Source organism: Nelumbo nucifera, chromosome 2 (genome assembly GCF_055504915.1).
Source record: "Nelumbo nucifera cultivar China Antique chromosome 2, China Antique-T2T, whole genome shotgun sequence".
In the NCBI taxonomy this organism is placed as follows: Eukaryota; Viridiplantae; Streptophyta; class Magnoliopsida; order Proteales; family Nelumbonaceae; genus Nelumbo; species Nelumbo nucifera.
Window position 1 is genome coordinate 69,108,292 of NC_142650.1, and position 12,875 is coordinate 69,121,166.

At 39.8% G+C, this 12,875-nt stretch overlaps 1 protein-coding gene across 3 annotated transcripts; it reads left to right on the plus strand.

The window, feature by feature from the left end:
- Window positions 1–3,034: 3,034 nt before the first annotated feature.
- On the plus strand, window positions 3,035–12,655 carry CRTISO (carotenoid isomerase). 3 transcript variants are annotated; one of them, XM_010264799.3, is made up of 13 exons: window positions 3,035–3,758; window positions 4,538–4,744; window positions 4,840–4,939; window positions 5,461–5,543; window positions 5,653–5,709; window positions 5,788–5,940; window positions 6,043–6,121; window positions 6,275–6,423; window positions 6,530–6,664; window positions 6,785–6,898; window positions 9,262–9,372; window positions 9,479–9,587; window positions 12,392–12,655. In XM_010264799.3, the coding sequence occupies exons 1-13, from the start codon at window positions 3,231–3,233 to the stop codon at window positions 12,463–12,465; spliced, it is 1,899 nt and encodes a 632-aa protein (XP_010263101.1). In that variant the 5' UTR covers window positions 3,035–3,230; the 3' UTR covers window positions 12,466–12,655. The 3 variants fall into 3 exon arrangements, with proteins under 3 accessions (XP_010263101.1, XP_088754274.1, XP_088754275.1); XM_088898148.1 differs by lacking the exon at window positions 12,392–12,655 and adding an exon at window positions 9,731–9,908 and having other exon boundaries at window positions 3,041–3,758; XM_088898149.1 differs by lacking the exons at window positions 9,262–9,372; window positions 9,479–9,587; window positions 12,392–12,655 and adding an exon at window positions 8,939–9,085 and having other exon boundaries at window positions 3,041–3,758.
- Window positions 12,656–12,875: the final 220 nt, after the last annotated feature.

Below are 12,875 nucleotides of genomic sequence, written 5' to 3' on the forward strand. Positions count from 1 at the left end.
ATAAATATTTTGGACTGGACTTGTCCAACTTAATGTCTTATTGGACTATCAAAACTGTTCAAATTGGTTTTAATTCAGATTGCTTCCAACTCAAACATGGTCCATTAACAGCCCTGCTCTTATCGACAATGGACTGGATATTTGTTCAATTCGACCTAGTCCAATATAAATTCATTATAATGGACTAGGTCCAATCCAATCCAGTAAGTATTAGACAATTAAGTCTGGATTGGCCCAATTCAATGTCTTATTGGGCCTTCCAATCCATTCAAATTGGTTTTGATTTGAACATTCTAGGTTAAAGGGTAAAATTGGAAAAGAGAAAAATAAGAAAAATCTAGACTGAGAAAAACCGGACTGGACCGGAAAAATCGGACTCCATGCCCATTTTGAGCACTGTTTTCAAAACCGGACCAGACCAGAAAAATCGAGAACCGGTCACTGGACCGGAAAAACCGGGAACCGGTCACCTGACCAGTTTCGTTTTCCTCCAAAACCGCTTTTTCCCTCAAAACCGTTGATTTTGGTCAGCAAACTGCTGAACCGGTCGGTTAACCATACAAACCGTTCAAACGGTTTTGACCGTTTTCCAATTTTTAAATTTTTTTGTTAGAACGGGCCGGCCGTTTGGATCGAACAGTCAGACCGTTCGAACCAGTAACCAGACCCTGACCGGTTCGCTTTTAAAAACCATGATTTTGAGAACCCCCTTTTAAACCCATTAATTACTTCCATGCTGATAATTCTCTCTTTTCTTCTCTCTCCTCCTCCCCCCTTTGCAACCAACAGCCATTTCCTTTCTCTATTGTTAGAATTCTTTCTCCAGCAAACTAGATTAGCCTGATCCCTCGTTGGAAGGTATTTTAGGCAACCCCTTTGGGGGTCCGACCAACTCTCTTTTCCTCTCTTTTTCTCCCCTGTCTCTTTGTTGTCATCACCAGCCAACTCCTTAGATGTAATGTCCCAAGTTAGGGGTATTTTAGGCAACCCCTTTGGGGGTCCTTATATTATCTTAAATGTAATGTCCCAAGTTTGTTATTTTTCTCATTTCTTATATTAATGGATATTATTAATATTATTAATCATAAAATCAATTAAGTTGTTTCCTTTCTTCTAAATTGATGTTTTATATGAAATGTAAAATATTTATAATTGTTAGTTGATTAATTATTATTTTATTTAATGCCTAAATACCGAAACTTATTGCTTATAAATTTATAGTTTATGGATACATGTACTTTCTATCATTTTAATTTGATATATTATATATTATTTTCATCAATTTACAAAATTTAATTAATTTTTCCTAAAACTTTGAGGCTTATGCCTTACAATGCCTTGAGACTTACACCTCACCTTTTTGGGTCATTATGCCTCAACTATGCCTTCAGTCTTTCAAAACCTTGACTGCAAGATCTTGAATCTCATTTTACCCCTTTTTGGATCAAGGTTAAATTCCAAGATACAATGATTTGTTTGTTTAGGCAAGATGCACTTCTGCTGCTCGAACCTCCAATACAAGAGAGATAGAGAGAAGTTGCATGGACTAAAGCTAATTGGTTGGTGGCCCAATTGGTAGAATCATGGCTTCTTTGTTGCCTCTTGGGGTTGGGGAGACCTCGCTCAAATCCTGTTACCAGCAAGATTGTCTGGGGGTGGTTAGGGATGTGAGATGGGCTACCCCCATTGTGTAGCCCCTCAAAAAACGGATATGAAGCCAAGCAAATATTGACAACATATGGTAAGGATTATTACTTGAACCGAGCCAAACATTTGAACCAATGATCCAATCACCTTTTCACAATGAATTTCCAGCCAGTTAAGTAATCGATAAAACCATTACCTAGTGAGAATTCCAGTTTTATATTCGGTATGAGGAGTTCGAATATGATGCTGGAAAGACATCGTACCAGAAAATCTTATAGCCAATCAACTTGCTTCATAAAATTTGTAACTAATTAGGTGTGTTTTTATCAAAATTCATGGGAGTTTGACTTATCAAAGCCCTTTGAGTATTATGTCTTTTTGTGCATCATAGTTTCTGAGTAAATTAAAAGGATCCCTCCTGTACTATGGGTTTATGGGTTTAGTGACAAATATCCCCTTGAACTTTTATTGTAACAAATACTTATCCAATTCTTATCGTTCTATTAGTTAACTTGAAAAAAGATTCTTATCCAATTCTTTAAAAATTTGGAATCCAAAACCACCCTTTTCTTATTTATTTGAATGGTTTATGATTCAATTAGTTTTTTAAATATAATATTAAAGTCCTCTCTATCCTATAATAAATCCTTGCAAGTTTCTAATTGGGTTCAATATTCAAAAGAAAGTGTAGATGTTTCTTTCTAATTGATATAAATTCATGGTTCTCTTTGTTTTTTCTTGATTTATTAAAGAAAGGAGTGAATAATTTTTATATTTTAAGATGAAGAGAGACATTCATATTAATTATGAAATGAATCAAAACTTAAAAAAAAAATCTTTTTCTTCTATTCCAATAAAATGGTTCTTGTTGTTATTTTAATTAGTTTCTTTTGGAGAGAATGGAAATATTTTTGATTAATTAGGATTTAAGATAAAAGGCTGAAGAAAGTTCAAATGCACATTTTGTTAATTTAATGCATTCCATCGTATTATTTAACGATCAAGGGATATTTATCACCAAAGTTTTTTCCCGGTCCGAATCTAACAGCTCCGATATTTCATGGATTCATGGTCCCGAACATCATCACCCACTTTTTTTGTTTGGATAGATAACATCATCACCCACTCAGTTAGTTCATATTATCGTTGCTGCGCATGTTCATTAATAGTAACAGACACCCCACTCATCCTGTGTTGGGTTTCTCTCTTATGTGGAGGATGGCCTAAGAAGTCCATGTGGTATTGGTATTTTTGTTCAAATGAAAATAGTCCAAGGAAATAAACTTTTAGTGGTGTTGGTATTTTTTGATAATTTATTGATTGTATGTCTCTGATTTTATCTAGAGAGAACCTTTATATAATCATTTTTTTGATAGTGAAAATTTTTGAGTGACCGTGATTTTTTTAGGTTTTTCATGTAAAATTGATTGTATTCTTATATGCTTATTTTTTGGTTTACCTAACATATTCACACAAATAGGGTGAAAAATATTATTTCGCTGTTTTTGAAATTTGTTATAATTTGCTTAATTTAGTTAATTTAGTGATTCTCCCGACATCGTGCAAGAGAAAAAAAAACCATAATGCTTGTTCTCTCTCTTTCACCATCCATGGTCGAATTGGGGTTCCGTTCCGTTCCTCTGAAACAGCAGCTTCACCCACTTCGTGCATCGGAAACCTTTGAGCTCTACCGTTTCATCGATGGCAATCGCAAACTGGGTTTTGTTCCTCCTTCACAGTATAGAAGTACGTCTCTTTATCTTTGGAAACCTTTTGAACTTAGCACTAGCAAAAGTAGAAATTGGAAGACAGGGCTTGCTAAGGGGCGCAGGAGAGGTCGGAACTTGGGTTTGAAGGTGAAATCAGTGTTGAGTGTGGAGAAACCGGTGGAGAGAGGTGGGAGTGGATCTGGAGCTGGAGAGAACTATGATGCGATTGTTATAGGATCCGGAATTGGAGGGCTGGTTGCGGCGACGCAACTGGCGGTTAAGGGAGCTAGGGTTTTGGTACTGGAGAAATATGTGATTCCGGGTGGGAGCTCAGGGTACTATCAGAGGGACGGGTATACGTTTGATGTTGGATCGTCGGTGATGTTCGGATTTAGCGATAAGGTTCGCTTTAACTCTCCTTTCTATCTTGTTGGGAAGATTCTGATGGATTTTGGTTGAATTTCTGTTTATGTAAATTATGATGTTTGGAACAGAAAGCAAGAGGACTGGACTGATCAAAACCTGAATTAATAATAAAGCATAGTAATTTAAAACCTTGAAACTAAGATGTGACCTTTGGAAAAATCAATAGATACGCTACATGATGCTTATGCATGCAATGAAATGAACTACCTACTTAGTACCCATACAGTGCAAACATGATCGATGGATATCAACTTTAATTCATCCCTTTCCATGTTGGACAGGTTCCAATCTGCTTATCAGTTGCCCAGCTAATAAACAGTACAAATGAATGAAATAATTCACTAATGTGAGTGTAGGTTAACATAAAGATGGCATTTGAAGACAACCGAGTCTAACTGATAAGTCAAACCTTTGGGCAATGCAAATTGCCTGAGTTTGGTGGACTGTTCCAACATTTCAGCCCTAGTTACTAAAATCTTTAGACATTCTTAACTTTACAGGAACTTAGCTCAACTCAAATCAGCCTTAATCAAAATATTTGTGCCCAGATGCAAGAATTTTGTCCTACCATTTTGTTCTGTCACTGACTTTTTGAAACTAAATTATTCCCTAAATGGAAGTGTATTATGGGATAGTGAGTTCTGAGCCTAAAATTGTTAACTTGCTTCACATATCCAATTGATAAAAAAAAACAAAAAAAACCATTACATATCTAAACATTAACATGCTATTCTTGGCCTTATTATGATGAGCAGGGTAATCTAAATTTGATAACCCAGGCATTGGAAGCAGTTGGGTGTGAGATGCAGGTAATACCTGATCCGTCTACTGTGCATTTTCATCTGCCTTGTAATCTTTCTGTACGAGTGCACAGAGAGTACAATGATTTTATTGAAGAACTCACCAGTAAATTTCCGCATGAGAGGGAGGGGATTCACAAATTTTACAATGAATGTTGGAAGGTCAGTCTTTGCTGATTGCTGACTGTAAATCCCTATGTGCCTTTCAGCTTCTTAGTTGTTGCCATGTTATACACACTAATTACCTATGTACATAGGTTTTCAATGCCTTGAACTCATTGGAGCTAAAGTCACTGGAGGAGCCACTCTACCTTTTTGCCCAGTTCTTTCAGAAGCCTCTGGAATGCTTAACTCTGGGTAATTGTTTTCTTAATTAATAGATATTATTGTTTAGGTTTGAAGTTGTGTCCAAGGTTATGAAGATAATGGCAGAGATGGCACATGGGAAGTGGATTTCACATTTGTGGCAATCACCTGAGAGATCCCTTTAGGCGATACTTTGCCCAATTAGACATTTCTATTTCTAGTAAAATGTTTTTTTGGATGGTTGGTATAATGTGGTGATTGGTTGGGGAAAAAGTATAAAACAAATATGTGTCCCTTGGTCAATTCTTGTTATTGAAATCTCCAAGGTAGGAATCATCAATTGAATGGAGGTTCCATCCCCCTGAGCATATGCCACACATAATAATGTTTATTGTAAACCATCCTTATTGGTGTCTTAATGTTTTTTCTGTTAACAACTGATGCTTGTTATTGTTGATCATGGACATGCCATTTTATTTATCTTCCTTTTTCTTCTAGTAATCTTTCTTTTGAATCCCAAGATTGTTCATAATTCTTGGTCTTGCTTTATATGATTGTGGATTTTATGGCAGCCTATTATTTGCCTCAAAATGCTGGAGACATAGCTCGGAAGTACATAAAGGATCCTCAATTGTTATCTTTCATAGATGCCGAGGTGAAGTTACATTATTTTTTTTGGACATGCTGACTCTCTTCCTTGATTACTGAGATTTAATAAGCAATTTGGTCTCAAAATGGAAAATGATCTTTTCTTGTTTAAACAGTGTTTCATAGTGAGCACAGTTAAGGCTTTGCAGACACCAATGATTAATGCAAGCATGGTAAACTGCCTTAATAGACTTTTAAGTTTTGTGCATTTGGTTTGCTTGCCCTGTTTGCTTACATATTGTTTGCATCAGGTTTTATGTGACAGACATTTTGGGGGAATAAACTACCCTGTTGGTGGTGTTGGTGGAATTGCAAAATCCTTAGCAAAAGGGCTAGTTGATAAAGACAGTAATATTCTTTATAAGGCAAATGTGACTAAGATTATAGTTGAGAATGGAAAAGCTGTAAGTAACCTTATTCTGTGTGATTACACTTGTAACTTTTATGTTTATTAACCATAAATTTGCAAATGTGTATTATATACCATTCTAGTACATATTTTGCAGGTAGGAGTGAAGCTGTCAGATGGAAGGGAGTTCTTTTCTAAAACCATAGTTTCAAATGCAACTAGATGGGATACCTTTGGTTAGTTCTAATGGTGACAATGAACATTCTATCATTAAATATGAATTATTCTGTCTACCAGTTTCTGCAGTTTTTGTACCTTTTGGTGTCATTCTTTTCAAATCATGTGGTTGTAGCATAATTAAAACTGGACTGAGTTTTATCATTTTATAGGAAAGCTTTTAAAAGGGGAAAAACTTCCAAAAGAGGAGGAAGATTTTCAAAGAGTTTATGTTAAGGCCCCGTCTTTCCTTTCCATACACATGGGTGTTAAAGCAGAGGTTTTGCCACCAGACACAGATTGTCATCATTTTGTTCTTGAGGTAGAAGCATGTCTTCAATAGCTCGTATCTACATTGTTGCTGAGGTCTTTAGTCAAGAGAGAGTAAATCAAAGTATTCACATTCTTTTTCTTAATGGTTGGTGCAGAGTGACTGGACCAAGTTAGAGGAGCCATATGGCAGCATTTTTTTGAGCATTCCAACTGTTCTTGATTCATCATTAGCTCCAGAGGGACGCCATATTCTTCATATTTTCACAACATCTTGTATAGAGGATTGGAAGGTGAAATTATGCTACCAACAAAATTATTTTGTGAAAACAACCCTTGTCAACCATAATATATCTTCTTTATGCTGTCCAATTTTTGGTTGGCTTAATACTATGTGGCTTTTATTGTACCAGGGACTGTCTCAAAAAGACTATGAGGAAAAGAAGGAGCGTGTGGCAAATGAAATAATAAGCAGATTGGAAAGGAAACTTTTTCCAGGACTTAAATCATCTATTGAATTTAAAGAGGTAAAAATCATGCAAAAACATGCTTTTGTAGTAAATGGAGGATGAGGTTACCATCAAATGATAATAATTACCTTGTGTTCTTTAGAAATCCTAGGAAATGAACTGAGTGCTCATAATCTTCACAGTGATTTTTGAAGAATCATGAATATGTATTGACATGTTTATTAAATATGGCCAGCTACTCAATATTTAGTGTGTCGAACATGTCCTCTGTTCATTTAATGGTACTGAAATTTCAAAGATCTTCATGCCCTTAATAAGTTGTCTTTAGACTTACATCAGGGGGCTAGTCCATTCCCAAACCAATAACCCCCAACCCTGGTGCCGGTGGAATTGGATCCCGAGTCTCTGCTACAACCAGCCAAAGACCTTACCAACTAGCCAGTTGGAATCTTATCTTTTTTCCCTTAATAACGATTGAGTTTTGAATGCATATTTCATTTTTTGCTGAATACATTCACCCCTGCAATAAAATCAATCTCTAGGCCCTGGCCACCCCTAGATTCTTTTTTAGCATCAACTCCTGGGCGTTTTACTTACCTTTGCTTCACATTTAATACAATGCATTTACTGTTTCTGATTAAGAAAAAGAGAAAAAAGGAATCACACTTGTGAATCTATGATGGATCCAAGATTTTTTCACTTGTTCCCTGCCTACTGATGCAGGAAAACCATATATTTATTGAGGAATTGATGGCTTTAGGTCAAAAGGAAGACAATTAGGGCTGCACTTAGATTTTCTCTTGAGAGGCTCTGACATGTATTTCTAGATGGGGAAGTGTTCCTTTTAGGTACACTCTAGGGGTGTTTTATTAATTAAAGTAGGTAATACTACAAATAAGGCTGCAAATTAGGTGGGTCCATCCCGAGCCTGACCCAACCCACTTGGGCTTTTACATGGGGAGGGCCTGAGATTTGGGGGTTTGGGTTGGGGCTGGGTTGGAAAATTCAGGCCTGTTGCAAACTCCGGTTGGGCTTTCATTGAGGCCTTGGGTAGCCTGAATTGGACCTAAGCCCAGCTTGCCCCAACCCAAGCCTGCCTGAACAAACACATACATATATGCATTTTATTAATATAAAATATTTTTTTGATTATATATATATATACATAATAGACGTATATATGTATAAAATATGTATATGTACATTTGTTAATGAAATTTGTGCATATTTTTAATCCATTCCACTCCTAAGTTGGGCTATAGATCCCAATAAAAGATGGCTGCACAAAAATATATTCATACATTCTTTCAAACCGTAAGGTGCCAACTGGCTAGTTGGTAAGGTCTCTGGCTGGTTGTAGCAGAGAATTAAGATTAAATCCTGCCTGCACCAGGGTTGGGGGGGGGGTTTATGGGTTTGGGGTATGGGAGTATGGGATATCCCTCATTCTGTAGCCCCATGGAGTCCCTCAAAAAAAAAAAAAACAAAAATTCTTTCAAACCTAACCAACAAGCCCAGGGTCATTCTTGTATATGTGGCACATTTAATTATAACAGGACCATGCCTCGGCTATTCTAGATCTGTCTGGCTTGGGCCTACTCTAGTGGGATCCAAGGCCTTATTTTCAGGCTTTGAGATTGTTCGAAGCATTGATTTGTGGTCGAAGGGTCTTTACACAAGTAACACTATGTGGCTATTGCACTCAGTTAATTCCGTGTATTGTACTGCTGCTGAAAATGAAGAAAATGATATGTACCAATAGAACAGAGGGTACTGCAGAAATACTTCTAGTATATACTTCACAACACGAATATTTTAGCAAATCATACCATATAAAATTTCTAGATGTTTAATTTTATGTTGAATTTGGAAAGACAGGCAATAAAAATTGATACGTGGTTTGAAAGAAAAAAGTTCTGCATGTTAAATGGGATACTTGCATCTTTACCAATTTCATGATTGACGAATCTCAAGGAATGGAATTATATATCCTTGTTTGTTTCCACATCCATATCTGGACATCTTAGCTAGGTAGTTACTTTTAGAAGGTCAAGGTTGAAATGCATTTCATAAATCTATCTACTTTGTTTTATGTAGATAATCAAACATCAAGTGAAAATTACATGACAATTATGTATTCTCCAGAAGAAACTTGTCTGCCTCATATTCTATTTAATGCTGGACAAATGTCCTGCCTTTCCTCTTCCAAACTGCTCGGGTAGCTTCTTTGCCACTTGGTTCTGTCTCATACAGCTTCTTCAGATGCCCTATGGATCCATAATAGATCATTAACCTGTTGCATTTCTTGCTGAAGTGAGACAGTGAATTGTCTATTTGTTTGCAAGGCGGGAACTTGATATTGCAAACTTGCAAGTTGCAACAGTAGAAAATTTCATATCGTAGTCTCTCTTTAATGACAGGTAGGGACGCCTAAGACTCACAGGAGGTTCCTTGCTCGTGAAAATGGTACCTATGGACCAATGCCACGTAAAATCCCCAAGGGCTTATTAGGGATGCCATTCAACACAACAGTAAGTAGCACATTTCTATCAATTACTTTTTTTTTTGTGATAATAAGTCTATGTTTCCATGAGTTTAATGTGAGTGCATTGGTCCTGTAATATTGAGAGTTCACAGGCCATAGATGGACTTTATTGTGTTGGGGATAGCTGCTTTCCAGGACAAGGTGTCATAGCTGTAGCCTTTTCAGGAATGATGTGTGCTCATCGAGTAGCTGCTGATATTGGTAAGCGGGTTTCAATAGCCCTACATCAACCTCAAAAATGCTTTACGTTAATTTAAGAACCTAGGTGTTATCTTTTCCAAAATAGGCTTGACTTGATTTGTCAAAACTTTCTTCTTGCTAATGTGTTATGGTCCCGCGTGTAGGATCCCGTCACGGGTCGGTCCACGGTGTGAAACCCTGCTTCCCCTTGCACCTTCCCTTGTGTGCAGACCCTATTGCGGAAGCTGAATGGGTGATTTGTCCAAGAGACCACCCGAACTCTCCTCACTCTTCTCTTGACTGGAAAACTGAATATTCGTAGCTCCTTAAATAGGAGATTACAGAAGGAAATTCCTAATGAAACTCAAACTCCAACTTGAACTCAAACTCCTAATTACCTACTCCTATTGATAATACACTCTTACTTAAGATAAGATAAAGATAAGATAAGGGATAAGGGATAAGATAAGCTGGCGGCGAGTTGGCATGACGTGTTCAGATAAGGGTAGGCCGTGTGGGCCCTACTCTGCTGCTGCTGCTGCCGGGTGCATGCGCGCGGCCCCTGGTGCTGCTACTGCGCAGTCGTGTGCGCGGTGCGTGCTGTCGTGCAATGCGTGTGGTGCGCGCCATGGTGCCGCTGCCGTGCGGTACCGAGCGTGTACACGGTGCGTGCTGCCGTGCGGTGCGCGCTGCTGCCTGGTGGTGTGTGTTGCGCGCTATCGGCGGTGCGGACTGCTGTGCAGCGCTGCCAGGCGGTGCCTGCTACTGTGCGTGCTGCTGCCGATGATTGCGTCGCAGTGCGCTGCCGGATGGTGTGACCATAACATTACACCCCTCCCGGACTACAAGCTTGTCCTCAAGCTCGTGTTCTGGATACATGGCTTGGGATTCTGCGAATGGATCAAACGGCTGTACACAATTTCTCAGTCCACCAACAGCATGAACAACAGGGACTGCCCCGTCTCTCAATGCATAACGCTGGATTATTTGATGCAGACCGTAGCCATCTTCTTTTATTTCCCGCTCCCAAGCGTAGCCATGGTTTACAGTGACTACACGCTCTGCTGCACTCAGGCCAGCCGCCAGGGCATTGAAGTGTTCCCTACCTCCTGGGTCATATAGTTTGAAGTAGTTTTGTGGAAGGTCCATATAACAGAAATTACGTACTGGACCACGACCCCATTGTGCTATGCTATGGATCATAAGAATGCACCAGGTATGGATCAAGAGCGGCCTTACCTAAGAAGACCATGCATTTTAAAATATCCTCTCGGCCTTCCCCATATATATTTTCCTCAATATTACGAAACATAGGGTTGTCCATGAACACAAAATCTATGCCATCAATATAAGCTTGGAAGAAAATTACCTCTATATCCTGCCCCTCCACCTTACATCTCTCGTGCACTCCTGTTTCTTGGATTTCTGTATAGTTACCATACGGTGGTGCCGCCACCATAACTTTATGTCCATGTCGAGCCAAGGCCTTCGGTAAAGCCCCTGCAACACCGCCAAGCCCACCTGCCTTCGTCAAAGGAGTGCATTCTACAGGTTCTACTATAATGCTTGTGACATTGTCCCCGGCCAAAGGAGGAGACTTTACAATTTCATCCTCCGTGCGCTGATCCATGGAAATAACTACGGTTGTAGGGGCAACGATCTGTTGTTCGTTGCATGCCTCTGCCTAGTCCGGATGGCGTCTGTTGGTGTTGGCGATTCCCTCCGAACTCATTTCTTTGTTGGAAAGGAATGCTTCCAGCAGGCGTCGCATCTCCCGGACGTCTTCCCTGACTTCACGAACCTCCATGTTGGTTTCTGCAAGTTGGTGTTCCAATTCGTGGACCTTGGAAGACAGCTGCTCCATATCGCCCATGACGTTTGGCTCTGATACCAATTTGTTATGGTCCCGCACGTAGGATCCCGTCACGGGTCGGTCCACGGTGTGAAGCCCTGTTTCCCCTTGCGCCTTCCCTTGTGTGCAGACCCTATTGCGGAAGCTGAATGGGTGATTTGTCCAAGAGACCACCCGAACTCTTCTCACTCTTCTCTTGACTGGAAAACTGAATGTTTTATTTCAATTCGTAGCTCCTTAAATAGGAGATTACAGAAGGAAATTCCTAATGAAACTCAAACTCCAACTTGAACTCAAACTCCTAATTACCTATTCCTATTGATAACACACTCTTACTTAAGATAAGATAAAGATAAGATAAGGATAAGATAAGGGATAAGGGATAAGATAAGCTGGCGGCGAATTGGCATGACGTGTCCAGATAAGGGTGGGCCCACCCCTATGAGCTGCCGTGTGGGCCCCACTCTACTGCTGCTGCCGGGTGTGTGCGTGCGGCCCCTGGTGCTGCTACTGCGCAGTGCGTGCGTGCGGCTCATGGTGCCGCTGCCGTGCGGTGTCGGGCATGTGCGCGGTGCGTGCTGTCGTGCAGTGCGTGCGGTGCGCGCTGCTGCCTGGCGGTGCATGCTGCGCGCCATGGTGCCGCTGTCGTGCGGTGCCGAGCGTGTACATGGTGCGTGCTGCTGCCTGGTGGTGTGTGTTGCGCGCTATCGACGGTGTGGGCTGCTGTGCGGCCTGCTGTGCGGCCTGCTGCCGATGATTGTGCCGCAGTGCGCTGCCGGATGGTGTGACCATAACATAATGTCCTATTGTCCCTGACAACAAAAATATAGATTGGAATGCTTTTTTAACGGTTGATCTAATTAGGTTGAGAGATTACATTTCTATTTGCTATTATCACTTGAAACGATTATAGATGCATGCATTCTAGTGGTCTTCCTCCTATTAACTTGGATTTCTGTTATTCCATTTCCAGGGCTTGAGAACAGATCTGTTGTATTGGATGCTGCACACCTTCGACTTCTTGGTTGGTTAAGGACACTGGCATAGAAATTAGATGTTGGATTCTTACGGTTTCATGGTATATGGAAATTCCAGGCTAATTGCAAGATCATGCGGAGAGAACAACAGCCTACTGGTAGCAGATGTGACAACAAGCATGTAAGCCTATTCAAAGAAGTTGAACTATATAAGAATTAGCCTTTTAGCCTTAATGAAGAGAGGTTGATTGATTAATCAAGCCAAGGGTAGCCTTTTAGCCTCCGACACAGAAAAGGAGTAAATAGATTTTAATTCAAAATGGAAATATCTCCCATTCTAGCTGTGGTCTATTCCTATAGTCTGTTTGGTTCAGACAAGAATGGGAATGGGAATTGGAATCAGCAGGAATGGGATTTCATTCCCAAGGGAGGGGTAGGGAATGATCATTCCCTCAAATGGGGGATGCCATTCCAGCGGGA

Bases quoted from the DNA above. Each gene is read 5' to 3' on its own strand.
- CRTISO (XM_088898148.1), top strand. From the start codon at position 3,231: ATGCTTGTTCTCTCTCTTTCACCATCCATGGTCGAATTGGGGTTCCGT. The intron at 6,899-9,261 runs GTAAAAATCATG...CTTTAATGACAG, and splicing joins CATCTATTGAATTTAAAGAG to GTAGGGACGCCTAAGACTCA. The intron at 9,373-9,478 runs GTAAGTAGCACA...GAGAGTTCACAG, and splicing joins GGATGCCATTCAACACAACA to GCCATAGATGGACTTTATTG.